Here is a 15,570-nt window from a genome sequence, read left to right as displayed (position 1 = left end):
TCTCAAGAGTCTTCAACACCACAGTTTGAAAGCATCAATTCTTTGGTGCTCCGCTTTCTCTATCATACAACTCTGACAACCATACATGACCACTGGAAAGATCATAACTTTTGACTAGATGGACCTTTGTCGGCAAAGTGATGTCTTTGCTTTTTAACACACTGTCCAGATTTGTCATAGCTTTCTTGCCAAGAAGCAGTCATTCTCTAATTTCATGGCTGCAGTCACCATCCACAGTGATTTTAGAGTCCAAGAAGGGGAAATCTGTCACTGCTTCCACCTTTTCCCCTTCTATAAGCCATGATGAGGCTAGAAGCCATAATCTTAGTTTTATTAATATTTAGTTTTAAGCTGGCCTTTTCACTCTTCTCCTTCAACCTCATCAAGATGTTCTTTAGTTCCTCTTCTGTTTCTGCCATTAGAGTGGTATCATCCAAACACCTGAAGTTGTTGGTGTTTTTCCTGCTAGTCTTGATTTCAGCTGAAACTCATCCATCCCGGCATTTCTCATAATGTTCTCAGTATATAAGGTAAATAAACAGGGTGACAATAAACAGCCTGGTTGTACTCCTTTCTCAATCCTGAACCTGTCAGTTGTTCCATGCAGTGTTCTAACTGTTGCTTCTCGACCTGCATATAGGTTTCTTAAGAGACAAGTAAGATGGCCTGGTATCCCCATCTCTTTAAGAGTTTTCCACAATTTGTTATGATCACACAGTCAAAGGTTTTAGTATAGTCAGTGAAACAGAGGTAGATGTTTTTCTGGAATTCCTTTGCTTTCTCTATGATCCAGCGAATGTTGGCAATTTGATCTCTGGTTCCTCTGCCTTTTCTAAACCCAGCTCGGACATCAGGAAGTTCTTGGTTCATGTAATGCTGCAGCCCAGCTTGCAGAATTTTGAGCATAACCTTACTAGCGTAGAAGATGACTGCAATTGTCCAGTAGTTTGAATATTATTTAGTACTCCCCTTCTTGGGAATTGGGATAAGAATTGACCTTTTCCAGTCCTGTGGCCACTGCTGGGTTTTCCAAATTTGCTCACATACTGAGTGCAGCACTTTGATAGCATGATCTTTTAGGATTTTAATAGTTCTACTGGAATTCCATCACTTCCACTAGCTTTGTTTGTGCATGTCAAGTCACATCAGTCATGTCTGACTCTCTGCAGATCCTATGGACCATAGCCCACCAGGCTACGGTCCATGGGATTCTCCAGGCAAGAATTCTGGAGTGGGTTGCCATGCCCTCCTCCAGGGGATCTTCCCGACCCAGGGATCAAACCCATGTCCCTTATGTCTCCTGCATTGGAAGGTGGATACTTTACCACTAGCGCCACCTGGGAAGCCCAACTTTGTTCATAGTGATGCCTTCTAAGGCCCACTTGACTTCACACTCCAGAATGTCTGGCTCTGGAGAGTGACCACAGCGTGGTGATTATCTGTGTTATTAAGGTCCTTTTTGTACAGTTCTTTTGTGTATTCTTTTCGTCTCTTCTTGATCTCTTCTGCTTCAGTTAGGCCTTTACCATTTCTGTCCTTGATTGTGTCTGGGTATATAGCCAAGGGCAATGTAGGCCAGGGGTCCTGATCTTCCATCCTGCCCTCTGTTTTGACAGACTTGCTGTTTTTCTTTTTTTTAATTTTGAGATTTCATTTTTGTACTCCATAATCATCTGCCCCTATCAGACAAAACTTAGAAAACCACCCTCTTGAGATGGGAAACAAAGAAGAGATGAGACACAAAGAACCAGGCAAATGTGCTTCCTGGAATGTGGGTGTAATGTGCCCTGAAATGCCTGTTTATTAGGAAGCATTTCAACATGCCACCCAAAGGGAAGGAGAATGTGGGCTTGGGTCTTATGACTGAGTACAGCTGTTGCTACCTACTGGTGGCCTCTAAAATACCTGGAGTTACACTAAGTACTCTTGTTTTTTCTAATTAATTTATTTTTAACTGAAGGATAATTGCTTTGCAATATCATTTTGGTTTCTGCCATATATCAACATGGATCAGCCATAGATATACATATGTCCTCTCCCTCTTGAACCTCCTTCCTACCTCCCACCTCATACCACCCCTCTAGTTTATCAAAGAGCACTGAATTTGAGCTCCCTGCATCATACAGCAAATTTCCACTGGCTATCTAATTTTACATATGGTAATGTGTATGTCTAAGTACTTTTGAAACCAAGATATAGCTTTACAGACTACAGTGAAATGCCACCTCGTACCCCTTAAGACATCTATCAAAAAAGAAAAATGAAAGGGAGAAAGAAAGAAAATGGATTGGCAGTATTGGCAAGGATGTAGAGAAATTAGAATCCTTGTTCGCTGTTGGTAGGAATATAAGATATTGCAACCACTGTGGAAAACAAGTTGGTCATTTATTGAAAAAGTTAAAGATAGAATTATTATATGATCTAGCAATTCTGCTTTGGAGTATAAACCCAAAAGGACTGAAAGAAAGATCTTAAAGTGATACCTGTACATGCATGTTCATAGCAGCATAATTCTCAGTAGCAAAAAGGTGGAGGCATCCAAAGGTCCACTGACAGATGAATCGATAAACAAAATGTAGTGCATATGTGTATACAGTGGAGTATTATTCAGCTTTAGAAGCAAAGGAAATTCTGACTTGTGCTACAACACAGATGCACCTTGAGGAAATTAAGTGAAATAAGCCAGTCACAAAGGACAAACACTGTATGATTCTACTAATATAAGGTACCTAGAGTACTAAATTCATGGAGACAGGAAGTAGAATGGTGGGTACCAGGAGCAGCTGGGAGTGGAGAGTTGTTGTTTAATGGGTACAGAGTTTCAGTTCTGAAAGATGAAAGGAGTTCTGTGGCTGGATGATGGTGATTGCTATACAACAGTGTAAATGTATTTATTACTGTTAAACTGTGCACTTACAGGTGGTCAAGCTAGTAAATTTCATGTGTATTTTACCACAATTAAAAATGTTTTTCAAAGGTATCCCTTTCAGGAAAAATGGAAAGAGCTTTTTAGCACATTCAGTCTCCATATTTAAAGGTTCCCTCTGGCTATTAGATTCATGACTTGTAGTTACAGTAGAAAATAAATGAGTTTAGATTCCCAAGTTTTATGTTTTGATGGTACTCATCTCTGAAATGGCCAAGTGAGATTAGTTAGTAGAAATAAAGGGCATGTCTGTAAAGTCTTTTCATTTCCTTTGATGCAAAGCTTTATAAACATGCCCTGCCTTATTTTAAAGCTTCATAATAGGAAAAAGTTGTATGCTTGTGTACATAAAATAGCTCAATAAATAAAGAAATAACATTAGAAGATCCTTGGCTCTGCCAATAATGTTTGGAAGCACATCTGAGCAAAGACTAAACATAACTCTGCATCAACATGGTTTGGTTCTGTTCTGTTCTATTGATTTCCACACTTCCTTTGAGCATATTCAACATACAAACTCCAGAGAACATCCTTACAAAATAGTGCCAAGCTTTGTATCCATGTGGATTCCTCTCTATATGCCTTTGTCTCCAAGGTACAATATTGGTTGATAAAAGAGGGAGTATCTGTAGAGAACTTGCAATGTGCAAAGGTTTCCAGGAAATCATTCCAGAGGCAGCCAGGGATAGAATGTTTGTGTAGACCGAGTGTCAACATGACCCACAGTTTTGTTCCTGCTCTGCCTCTAAGGACTGTGGGGCCTTGATGACATCACTCAGCTTCCAGACATCAGTGTCCTCATCTTTAAACCAGGTCTGGGAATCATTGCCACACAGATTTGTTGTGAAGATGTAACTGGGCTTCCCAAGTGGTGCTAGTGGTATAGGACCTGCCGTCCAATGCAGGAGACATGAGAGATGCAGGTTCAATTCCTGGGTCAGGAAGATCCACTGGAGGAGGGCACGGCAACTCACTCCAGTATGCTTGACTGGAAAATCCCTTGGAAAGAGGAGCCTGGTGGGCTATAATCCATGGGGTAGCAAAGAGTCTGACATGACTGAAGAGACTTAGCGCACACAACTGGGTGAGGTAAGGTTTGTGCCCATGTCTGGTTCTTGGGAATGCTCAGTCATCAGGAACTGTTATTATTCTTAATGATTGGGTTACTGGCCTTTGAATATTATTTGTGCTTAAGTAAAAAGAGTAATACTTTCCAGAATGACTTTACTCTTTAATTTCTCTTATGTGAAATTATTTCTTTCATGGTGCTTGGTGATTTTCTTTATATTTATTGTTTACAATATAAACTAAATTGCTTATATACATGTAAATAGTAGAGCAAAGAAACAAAAATCAAAAAAACACAATAGGAATTTGGGGGAAGGTGTAACAGAGAAATGTATCTAACGTTTCCACAGAAAGCAAGAAGAGAGAATAACACTTTCTTGTACTTTGATTTCATTTTCCCCTCCCAGCAACTTCTTTCCTGACCACCACCTTGTACACATTGTTACTTACCAATCTACCACCAAGACCTCTGGCCTTTTTTCTCAGCCCTCCCCACACTCTTGGCTATTTTCTTTCTCTCCTTGAGGATCTCCTTGAGGATACAGAAATCTATCTCTCATTTCTGCTCCTCTCAGGGACTGCTTATTACAGTCCCTGACAAGTTACACAAGTACTGATAAGAATTCCTAATATTTTTGAAATAATTAACATATTTTAACCGCTTATCCTACCATTTCCTGCTTAATCCTCACAATTCTGTTGTTATCCTTACTTGACGTTTAAAAATTGAGGCCTAGGGGCCTTGTCCCACTCATCAAGTAAGGGGAAGAGCCAGGAGTCAGATTTTGTGTGTGTCTGCTTATATTTTCACAGTGTTTCAATTGTATAGCAAAGTAGTAATGTGTATTTCTTAACCACAGATTTTTAACTTATCCTTCTCCTCCACTCTCCTCTTTGGTAACAATTAGTTTTTTTCCTATATTTGTTAATCTGTTTCTGTGTTGTAAATAAGTTCATTCCTATCATTTTTTAAGATTCCATATATAAGTGATCTCATATGATATTTGTCTTTCTCTGCCTGACTTATTTCATTTAGTCTCATAATATCTAGGTTCATCCATGTTGCTGCAAATGGCAACATTCATTCTTTTTATGACTGAATAATATTCCTGTGTGTGTGTATGTACATCATATCTTTAAGCATTCATCTGTCCATCGACATATCTTGGCTATTCTAAGTAGAACAGTTGTGAAAACTGGTTCATGTATCTTTTTGAATTAGGGTTTTTATGTTTTCCAGTTATTTGCTGAGGAGGGGAATTGCTGGATCACCCAGTAACTCTTTTTCAATTTCTTAAGGAACCTCCATATTGTTTTCTATAACAGCTGTACCAATTTACATTCCCACCAGTAGTGTGGGAGGGTCCCCTTTAAAGCCTCCACACCCTCTCCAGCATTTATTATTTGTAGATGCTAAATGATGGTCATTCTAACCAGTGAGAGGTGATACTTCACTGTAGTTTTGATCTGCATTTCTCTAATAATTAGTGACTATGAAGAAAACTGAGCACAGAAGAATTGATGTTTTTGAACTATGGTGTTCAAGAATACTCTTAAGAGTCCCTTGGATTGCAAGGAGATCAAACCAGTCAATCCTAAAGGAAATCAGTCCTGAATATTCATTGGAAGGACTGATGCTGAAGATGAAGCTCCAGTTCTTTGGCCTCCTGATTCGATGAACTGATCTCTTAGAGAAGACCCTGATGTTGGGAAAAACTGAAGGCGGGAGGAGAAGGAGACGTCAGAGGATGAGATGCTTGAATGGCATCACCGTCTCGATGGACATGAGTTTGAACAAGCTCTGGGTGTTGGTGATGGATAGAGAAGCCTGGTGTGCTGCAGTTCATGGGGTCACAAAGAGTCGGACATGACTGAGCGACTAAACTGAATAATTAGTGATGCTGAGTATCTTTTCATGGGTCTGTTGACCATCTGTATGTCTTTGGAGAAATGTCTAAGTCTTCTTCACATTTTTTGATTAGGTTGTTTGTTTCTTTGATATTGAGCTGTATAAGCCATTGTTTATACAGATATTGACTGTATTTATATAGACTAGAAACAAAGTATCAGAAAGAGAAATTAAGGAAACAATCCCAATGACATCACATCAAAGGAAAGATAAAAAAATCAGAATAAACCTACAAAAAGAGGAGAGTGAAAAAGTTGGCTTGAAGCTTAACATTCAGAAAAAAGATCATGGCATCTTGTCTCATCACTTCATGGGAAATAGATGAGGAGACAGTGGAAACAGTGTCAGACTTTATTTTGGGGGGCTCCAAAATCACTGTGGATGGTGATTGCAGCCATGAAATTAAAAGACGCTTACTCCTTGGAAGGAAAGTTATGACCAACCTAGATAGCGCATTAAAAAGCAGTGACATTACTTTGCCAACAAAGGTCCGTCTGGTCAAGGCTGTGGTTTTTCCAGTGGTCATGTATGGATGTGAGAGTTGGACTGTGAAGAAAGCTGAGTGCCAAAAAACTGATGCTTCTGAACTATGGTGCTGGAGAAGACTCTTGAGAGTCCCTTGGACTGCAAGGAGATCCAGCCAGTCCATCCTGAAGGAGATCAGTCCTGGGTGTTCATTGGAAGGACCGATGCTGAAGCTGAAACTCCAGTACTTTGGCCACCTCATGTGAAGAGTTGACTCATTGGAAAAGACCCTGATGCTGGGAGGGATTGGGGGCAGGAAGAGAAGGGGATGACAGAGGATGAGATGGCTGGATGGCATCACCGACTCGATGGGCATGGGTTTGAGTAAGCTCCGGGAGTAGGTGATGGACAGGGAGGCCTGGTGTGCTGTGATTCATGGGGTCGCAAAGAGTCGGACATGACTGAGCGACTGAACTGAACTGAAGGAGGTAAAATGCCTATATACAAAACCTGTAAGACACTGATGAAAGTAATTGAAGATGATACAAACAGATGAAAAGAAAAAGTGTATTCTTGGATTGAAAGATTCAATGTTGTTAAAAATAACCATACTGCCCAAGACAATTTACAGAGTCAATGCAATCTCTATCAAATTGCTAGTGGTATTTTTCACAAAACTAGAACAAAAAATTTTTTTAAAATCTGTATGGAAACAGAAAAGACCGCAAATAGCCAAAACAATCTTGAGAAAGAAGAACACAGCTGGAGGAATCACAGTACCTGATTTCAGACTATACCACAAAGTTACAATAATGGAAAAAGTATGTTACTATCACAGAAACTAGACACATAGATTAAGGGAAGAGGATAGCAAACCCAGAAATAAACTCATGCACTTATGGTTAATTAATCTAAGACAAAAGAGGTAACAATATGTAATAAAGAAGAGACAGTTTCTTTGATAAATAGTGTGGGGAAATCTGCATGACTGCATGTAAAATAAATAAGTAGAACATTCTCTAATACCATATAAAAATAAATTAAAAATGAATAAATTAGCAAAGACCTGTAAGACAAGATACTTAGTAAGATAAGATCTTAGAGGAAAACATAGGCAGAATACTCTTTGACATAAATCACAGCACTATTTTTTTGGATCTGACCCCTAAAGTAATGGAAGCAAAAGCAAAAATAAACAAATGTGACCTGAGTAAACTTAAAAGTATTTGTAGCACGAAGGAAGCCATTAAAAAACCAAAAAGACAACCTATGGAAAAGAAGAAAATATTTGCAAATGATGTGATCAACAATGTATTAATTTTCAAAATATACTAATAGGGTTCAAGGTAAATTTAAAGAGATTCCCAACTCCATACGCTGAGAAGCAAATTACTCTGCTTGTGCAAGACTTCAGGTGGCTGTTGACTATGGTCCTTGATAGAACTGCTTCATATCATGATTTCATGTGCATGCATGCGCACACACACACACAGAGGAACAAAAATGTCACAAAACAACATTACTATTGTTCTGTGCTCTGATATTTTCTGTGATGCCAGTTCTATTCTACTTCATATAAAAGACAAAATGATGATCAAAATGTACAAAATTAATTTCATCATCCACCGACTACACCTGAAGTTTGACAAACACTGTCCCTTCCTGTCCCCCTGTTGGGCTGGGCTCCTGGTCCATGTTAGCATCACATCAGGAACTTCATTGTTGTTTCAGATTGTCACAGCAACCCTGCAAGGCTAACCCTAGTTTCCAGTAAGGGCACTGTCTTGGAAAGATAAATAATTTACCCTGAGTCTACTAAGTAATGAGAAGTTGAATCAGAACTTAGAACTATCTGACTCCAAATTTATTTTCTGTTTTCAATAAATGTTAGTTAAACTGATTGATGTTCTCGTGAGATATTTTCCCCAAAACATAACAAAAGTTTAGTAAAGTCAGAAGATATGACTCCTCCTGTTTTGAGTCTCATTTGGAGAATATCAGTTTTGAAATGGGTTTATTCATTTATGTGTCAAGGGCTAATAAGTGTCAGGAGAAGATATTCAAAATCTTACCCCTCCCCAGCCAAGAGCCCTTTGTCTTTACAGTGTCTTGTTGGCTCAGAGATGGAGAAAAGTCTGTTGGTTTGGTTACTTCAAGTTAACTTGTCTATGTGCAGAAAATGTACATCTCTTCCCTTCAAATGAGTATCACGCAGTGATGCTTGTGTGTCAACACCCTGATTTAAGTAAACTGGGAAGCTGAGAGCAGACTCTGCAGAAGAGGGAGCCCAGGGCTGTTTCTTTGAGTTGCCCCACTCAGGTGAGCCAGGCCCACATCATGTTCCCCAAGTCCCCGTTACCTGTGATCCTGGGAACAGCAGTAAGCTTCTGGGGTCATCTGTCTCTCTCTCCCTCAGGCTTATCCCCATCACTGTTGATCCTGCCATGAACAGGTCGGAACTGGGGGAGATGTGATAGCAGCAAGGATCTGAGTAGGAACCAGAGACAGGGGAGTCAGGACATAGACCATCAGTCCTTGGGGGAATTTTAAAAGATAAGAAGTACTCCTCAATTTGTATTCCAAGTTTCAGGAAAAAGCAAAAATGAAAGCTTTTCCTAAATAATTTCCTTAAACACAGCAGGTAGTTAAAGTGTATGCATCCTTTGTGCTCAAGATCTGAAGTAGTTAAGTATATTCCCCAGGAAGAATACCAGTTGAGATTACATTCAGGGAGTACCTGCTTACTTGAAAGGACCTGGATAATGGAGGGAAGATGGAGAAGAGAAGGGCAAGGAATCCTGGGGACCAGCCTCCCCTCACCTCGCCGGTTATTTGTGTAAACTTCATAGATACAGCTAAAGGATGAGAAATCGCCTCCATGGGGGAGTCTTAGGGTTGAAAATTACAAAGAGTAAAATGTTTTTATAAAAATATAAGGTACAATGATGGTTATTTTCCTGACAAGGAACTGTTACAATTGCTTAGGTGGTTGTTAATCTTTGATCCTAAATTCAAGAATTTTAAGGGAAACTTTAAATTTGAGTCTCTGGATTTTTCAGTTCAATTCAATAATCATCTTGAAATGTTGTTGTCCAGTGATTTTCAATGCTTTGTAGGCTTATTGGTCACTTAATCAACTTTGTGCAAGTGAAGCTCCCTACATAGTGTATTTTTAGTTTTGGATTTTCCTTACGGATGTATCTCTTTTGGTGGCTCACTGTTCTGTGGCTTCTGCATTAATTTCTTGATCACTAGACTTAAAACTGAGATAATAGGGAAATAAAGTATGGGAGGCTCTCTGAGTGTCATTCTTCATCATGACTAGGGAACAGAAATATTTGTCTTCTTCATCTTTCTTCTCAGGCTTTTATGAAGTTAGGAGGAAAGTCCAGCCCCAAGGCCAGACAGGATATGAACATGGTGATTTCCTGGAGCAGTTCCGGGCAGTTGTGGAAAAGTCAGGTCACCCCTTGTTCCCACATGTGTGCGTCCTCTTGCTCTGCCCCCTTCACTGAAAGGAGCCTGTTGGGCTCTTCTCTGCTGCCCATATTCTTATGACCTGGCTTACTGGAGCCGTCCAGAAGAAAATGTAAATGGTCTACATGAGCTTATGTACAAGATTCTCTCTTGAAACTCAGGAGGTGTGTTTCCAGTGTAATTTACTTGTGGCTCCTTCTGATGATGAATAGGTAGATGATTAGGAAAAGCTATTTAAATAATGTTATTCTGGCTCACGTCACAGTGGGTTTTCAGGTCCTCCTGGCCTTGCAGTTAGCAACGAGGTTGTGTGAGGCAGCTCATCCTGACGCACAGATGAGACAATGTGGGGACCAGCTGATGCAGAATCAGAGGTGATCTCTCCATGGACAGAGATGCCTCAGGCCCCAGGAGTTGATGTTCTCTTTGAACGTGCAGGGATGTTCCATTCATACCTGGGGAGAGATTCCAGATCCTACAAGACAGTCTAGTCTGACCAATGGAGAAAATAGCCGAGTTTATTCTTCATTGCCAAAGTATAAATATTGAATGGTTTTGCTTTGAAGCACAAACCTCAACTAATCATGTAGTTGATGTTTCCCAGTCACACCAGGATTGACAGTTAATTTATGTAGATCTTGATGTAAACTTTCTCATGTGATTATAATGTCAGTTTGTGTGTGTGTGTTTAAGCAGATATTTATTACCAGAATGGCAACTTTTTTCAAAAAATAAAATTTTCCTTTTTTTTCTTCATTTATTTTTTCTTAAGATGAAAATACTTCTTAAACACTTTCTTCTTTTAATGTTTAATAGTCCAGAGGATTTTTTTGTGGCACACTTTGTACAATGGAAAATTATTTTAGAGATACTGTTTTGTAAACATACATTTGTAACTTTAATATTAATAATTGCAGTGAATTTTGATATTTTGTATTTTCATTCTTTTCTATAAGCATTGGTTTAAAATGAAAAGAGATTAAGTTACTAATGTTCAGTATTTTGTGGTATTTAGGAACCTGTTTTATTCATTGGAACAATGAGGAAAAATTTGGATCCCTTTAATGAGTATTTGGAGGAGGAACTGTGGAATGTCTTAGAAGAGGTAATTTATGTAATGTTATTAACTTGTTAGCATCAGTATCTGTGTGTGTATATTCATAGCATTGCAAGTAATTAAGGGAAGCTTATCATTTTAACTGTTTACTTTCTAGGAGAATAGTGATGAGATGGGTACACCTAAAATGTGTGTATTGATAATGAAAACCAACAATATAATTCCTCATGTTTTCATTTTAGCTTTTTCTATAGAACCCCAAGCAACTAGATACATTATTTTGTCTTTAACAGAACATTAAACTAGACATTAAAACTGTGGGATCAAATTCTATAAGTAACCTAGTAAACTAATTACCCTAATTACCCTCCAATGTTCATTTTATTCCTCTGGCCTTAGGGGATCTCCAAGTGGAGACACTAGTTTTTCATTATTAACTGAAAGATAAACAAGATCATTCCAATCAAATGCTATGAAGTTTCATAAGAAAGTGTTTATAAAAGTAAATAATTTAGTTGGAATGTGATGATGATTACTTATTGATGATTATATCTTTTTAATGCTGCAGCATGAATGCAGGTAACAGAACCCTGGAGTTTTGGCTCAGTTTTTACATGGATAAGTTAATTTCTAGAGAAGTTCCTGTTATTTGTGTCATATTTCCCCCGGCCCTACTTCCCTGAATTTCCCTACCCTTGCATGAAAAAAATTTGACTATTAAGTCGCTGTTGGTCTGTATATTTTAATACTAATTATTTTGTGTATTAGCCCTAGTTTTGTAAATTGATTCTACTGATGGCAGAAACTTTAGATTTCTAAACCGTAGACAGACTTCTAATCTCTCATGGGACCTAGCTGTCTTTTGGTTTTAAAAAGTAGCACTTGATAAATAGGTACTAAATGTTTGGTTTATTGCTTCATTTTAGAGAAGTATGGCTTATTTCTTTTTTTGTATTTTTTGACTTATTTCTTTAAAAAATTTTTGTGTTACACAAATCCAGCATCGATAGTATCTCTGTTAAGACACAAGTGTGTCTCATCACACAGGAAACCAAGATTCAGAAATCTGGGCGTCAGCAGCCTGTGCATCAGGAAGCACGTGGTTCAGTCCTTGCTGTGGGACAGCTCACATGTCCATTTCCCGGGGCCTTGTATTAGGTGAACTTCCCTTACTGCTGGTGCTGCTCTGGTAAAAGCTCTTCCCCATCTGTTGATTGCATTTCCCTGTCTTCTTCCAGCCCGCATCAGCCTTTCTTTTTGAGAAGTAAGAAGGTTCCACGAAATGTGGGAACCATCTGACATCTGTGTTAACCTCCTGTGAGAGGTGTTGGCACCTACTAGATACACTACACAGTGGGTTACTTAAAAATGTTTATGATGACGGAAATAGGGTACCTTATAAGCTCAGTTCATTGTTTTTCAATTTTGCTATATTCTATTATTTTCCCAACCTCAAAAATGATCTGAATTATTTCATATTGAGATGTATAGTTTTGATTAGTATTATTTGCTCCATTTTCCTTAAATTATAACTTTTTATATGCTTCCCACAGTTTACAGTGTGATGTGGTATTCTGGAGTCAGCTAATTGTTATAAGAATATAATCATTTTACACATAATAATAGTGTTATATGTAAACTATTTATATGGATTTACTTTCTAATTTATAGGAACAGATATGTCATATGATGAGATTCACTTCTGCCTTCACACTGCCAACAAATATCTCTGAGAGCTTCTTAGACAGGCATCGTTGCAGATTCTGGGTCTATCACAGTCATCAAGAGACACAATCTCTATCCTTTTCAGGGACATTCTCTTGCATAATCTAACACAATTATCTTGAACAAGAAATAAAACAGTAATATTATACTATCATCTAAAGTGTTCAGATTCTCCAGTTGTAACTTCTAGTTATTATTGTCTACTACATCTGTTGCCCTTTTCTTCCATTCTAATACTTTATACCTTGATTTTATGATTACACTACAGAGAGCTTTGATATTCTTACTATTCTCATAACCATCCCTGATTCATATGCAAATAAATGCAGTGTCTCAGAAAACAGTATTCTGTGAAAAACACTACCCCTTACAACTCTTATTTGTCATGAAGCAGATTTGGACAACCTGAAGGAAAAGAAAAAAACCAGATTAGTTATGTGATGTCATCCAACTCAGGAGTAAGTGTGAGATTATTTCTTCAAAGTTAGAGTGTCTGTCTTAACAAAGACCAACCACTGGCATGACAATTCAAATCTTACCCTTTAGAGTTTGTACACCTTTTATGCTGTCACCAAATACCAATACCATATTTAATCCTAACTCAGAATTCTGCTTTCTAGGAATTGGACTCCATCAGGAGCACAGTTCAGGATCACATTCATGGAAGTGCTCCAGCATTTAGGATATCGCAAAAATGCTACTCATCCACCCTTGGTGTTTTGTTGTCTGACGTTGTAGTGTGTCACATAACTTATTGGCCATCAGTCTGTTGGTTTCTTAATTTGAAGTGTATTTCTTGTTTGTTCTTTCACTTTAAATACAGCCTGAGTTTGCTTCTTGCTCCATAAAATTTCTCCAAAATGAATATTCGTTGAACTGACTCCTACCACCAAGTGTACTTTCAGATTATATTTGGTGGTTAAAGATTTGGTTTTTTTAATCTTACGAGTATTATTTTATGAAGATAGATTAGTATGAACATCACCTATATCCATATTGTGGGGGAGATAAGATATAATATTCTATCTTGTTTTTTTGTGAGTTTTCATTTACTGGAAGACATTTATGATATTGAAGAAAATGCACTTGACTGGTCCACTATTTATAGACTAAGCTTGGGAAATGTCCCAGGATTACTAATGTATTAGATGGAGTTTTCCATTGTTTAAATTTGTATTATTTTAAACGTTAAAAAATTATAAACTGTTAATAAGATTATATCTTTAGAGAACCATACTTTCTCTAATTTTTTATTGAAGTTTCCTTTTAATGTACCAACTCCTATGCAAAATGTACTTTGGTAAAGTTGATTCAACCATAAAGATCCTTTTAGATTTTCTGTTTAAACCACATTGGGAGAAATAGCTTCAATTTTTGAGAGACTTTCTGAACTAATTCCTAGGTGGGGGTTGTTGGCGGATGGCATGTGTTGGGGATGAGGGGACATTGAGATCTTTCTGTCCTGACTTAACACTACCAACCATCTTTCTCAGTGACCACTAACTGGAAACAGCTCTTCCCATCACATGGCTGTATATGTAAGATACATATGAAGTCATGAGGACTTCAGAGCTCTAACACTCTAAGAGGCTTTTCTACTTCAGCAGCCATTTGTTTTCGAATTTGGTTCTTTCTGTATCCACAGGTACAACTTAAAGAAGCCATTGAAGCTCTTCCTAGTGAAATGAATACTGAATTAGCAGAATCAGGATTGAATTTGAGTGTTGGACAGAGACAACTAGTATGCCTTGCTAGGGCTATTCTCAGGAAAAATCAGATACTGATTCTTGACAAAGCCACATCCAATGTGGATCCAAGGTATGGAGCTGAGGTCCATGAAACCTGGAATCCAAATTGTAAATGTAGTAAATGGAAAACATTTAGTGATGCTGAAAAATGTTTCTATGCTCTCTTTGGCCCACAGATATCTTTTAATAATATTAATCACAAACAAAGGAAAACAAAGGAAGAGACCAAGACAGTTATATGCTGTTAATATTGTTATGAGGCTTCCTAAGAAAGATGGATTTCTAAATCCAACTTCTGATAGTTTCAAGCAATTTCAAGGGAAGATTATTTTCCATCATTTTATGAAAAATAGTAAATTTCTAAATAGACATTTTATACTCAGTTTTTTAGGAACAAGATTATATGTTAAAGCATTGATTTTTAATTTTTAACTCTTTAGTCTGCATTTCCTGTCTTCACTGAAGTATATCAACTTCTCTGATTCCAGAACTGATGAGTTAATACAAAAAAAAATTCATGAGAAATTTGCCCAGTGCACCGTGCTAACCATCACACAAAGGTTGAATACCATTATTGACTGTGAACGGATACTGGTAAGACCCTCACCATTTCAGTTGTTTTCACTTATATTCAATTTTGTACTGATCCTTCCTCGTAAAACTTGATAGAAAGCTCCAGTAATTTAATCTTCTCTTGGTTTCTCTTCTCATTCCTGAAAATAACTCGAGTAGTTAACTTTACTTTCAAAATGTGCTATTAAATAATATATCTAATAACCTTCTATTTTCATATAATATTCTTATATTTGAATTGTTTTTTTTTAAGACATCCAGTCATGAAAATATTCCAAACCCAAGTTATAGCTTCATATTTCAAGAGGCTAGAACATAGTCATTTTCACTGTGTCACAGTTGTTTCAGCATTTTTTTGATTCCCTTAATCACAAAATTAACCTCTCATTTAGACTGCCAGGAGGTTGTTGGCTAAGGTTGCAGAATTTTTCAGCTCTTGATGTCAGAAGAGAGTGCATGAGAAGGAAGGGCTTCGTGAGAAAAACAGTATTTCAGCTGAAAGGATTTAATATAGGAAATGCTACTTAAGAATAGGAGGCTAGAAAAATGAAAGGAAACACTGGGGTAATGATTTTAGGAAGCGGCTACCATGTCCTAGGACAGATCTCCAGACCTAAGAACT

General features: G+C 37.8%; 1 protein-coding gene across 5 annotated transcripts in view; it reads left to right on the top strand.

Annotated features, from left to right (window-relative positions):
* Positions 1-15,570, top strand: part of LOC133049410 (ATP-binding cassette sub-family C member 4-like) — a 154,356-nt gene that overhangs the window by 118,531 nt on the left and 20,255 nt on the right. For 4 of the 5 annotated variants that reach the window (XM_061133396.1, XM_061133393.1, XM_061133395.1 and 1 more), the window contains 3 exons: positions 10,861-10,950; positions 14,273-14,445; positions 14,864-14,969. In XM_061133396.1, coding sequence (XP_060989379.1) covers positions 10,861-10,950; positions 14,273-14,445; positions 14,864-14,969 — 369 coding nt within the window. The other variant, XM_061133394.1, reaches the window with a different exon arrangement.

The sequence above is a fragment of the Dama dama genome, chromosome 30 (genome assembly GCF_033118175.1).
Source record: "Dama dama isolate Ldn47 chromosome 30, ASM3311817v1, whole genome shotgun sequence".
Classification (NCBI taxonomy): domain Eukaryota; kingdom Metazoa; phylum Chordata; class Mammalia; order Artiodactyla; family Cervidae; genus Dama; species Dama dama.
The sequence above is the reverse complement of the archived record's forward strand: the minus strand, read 5'-3'. Positions and strand labels throughout refer to the sequence as shown.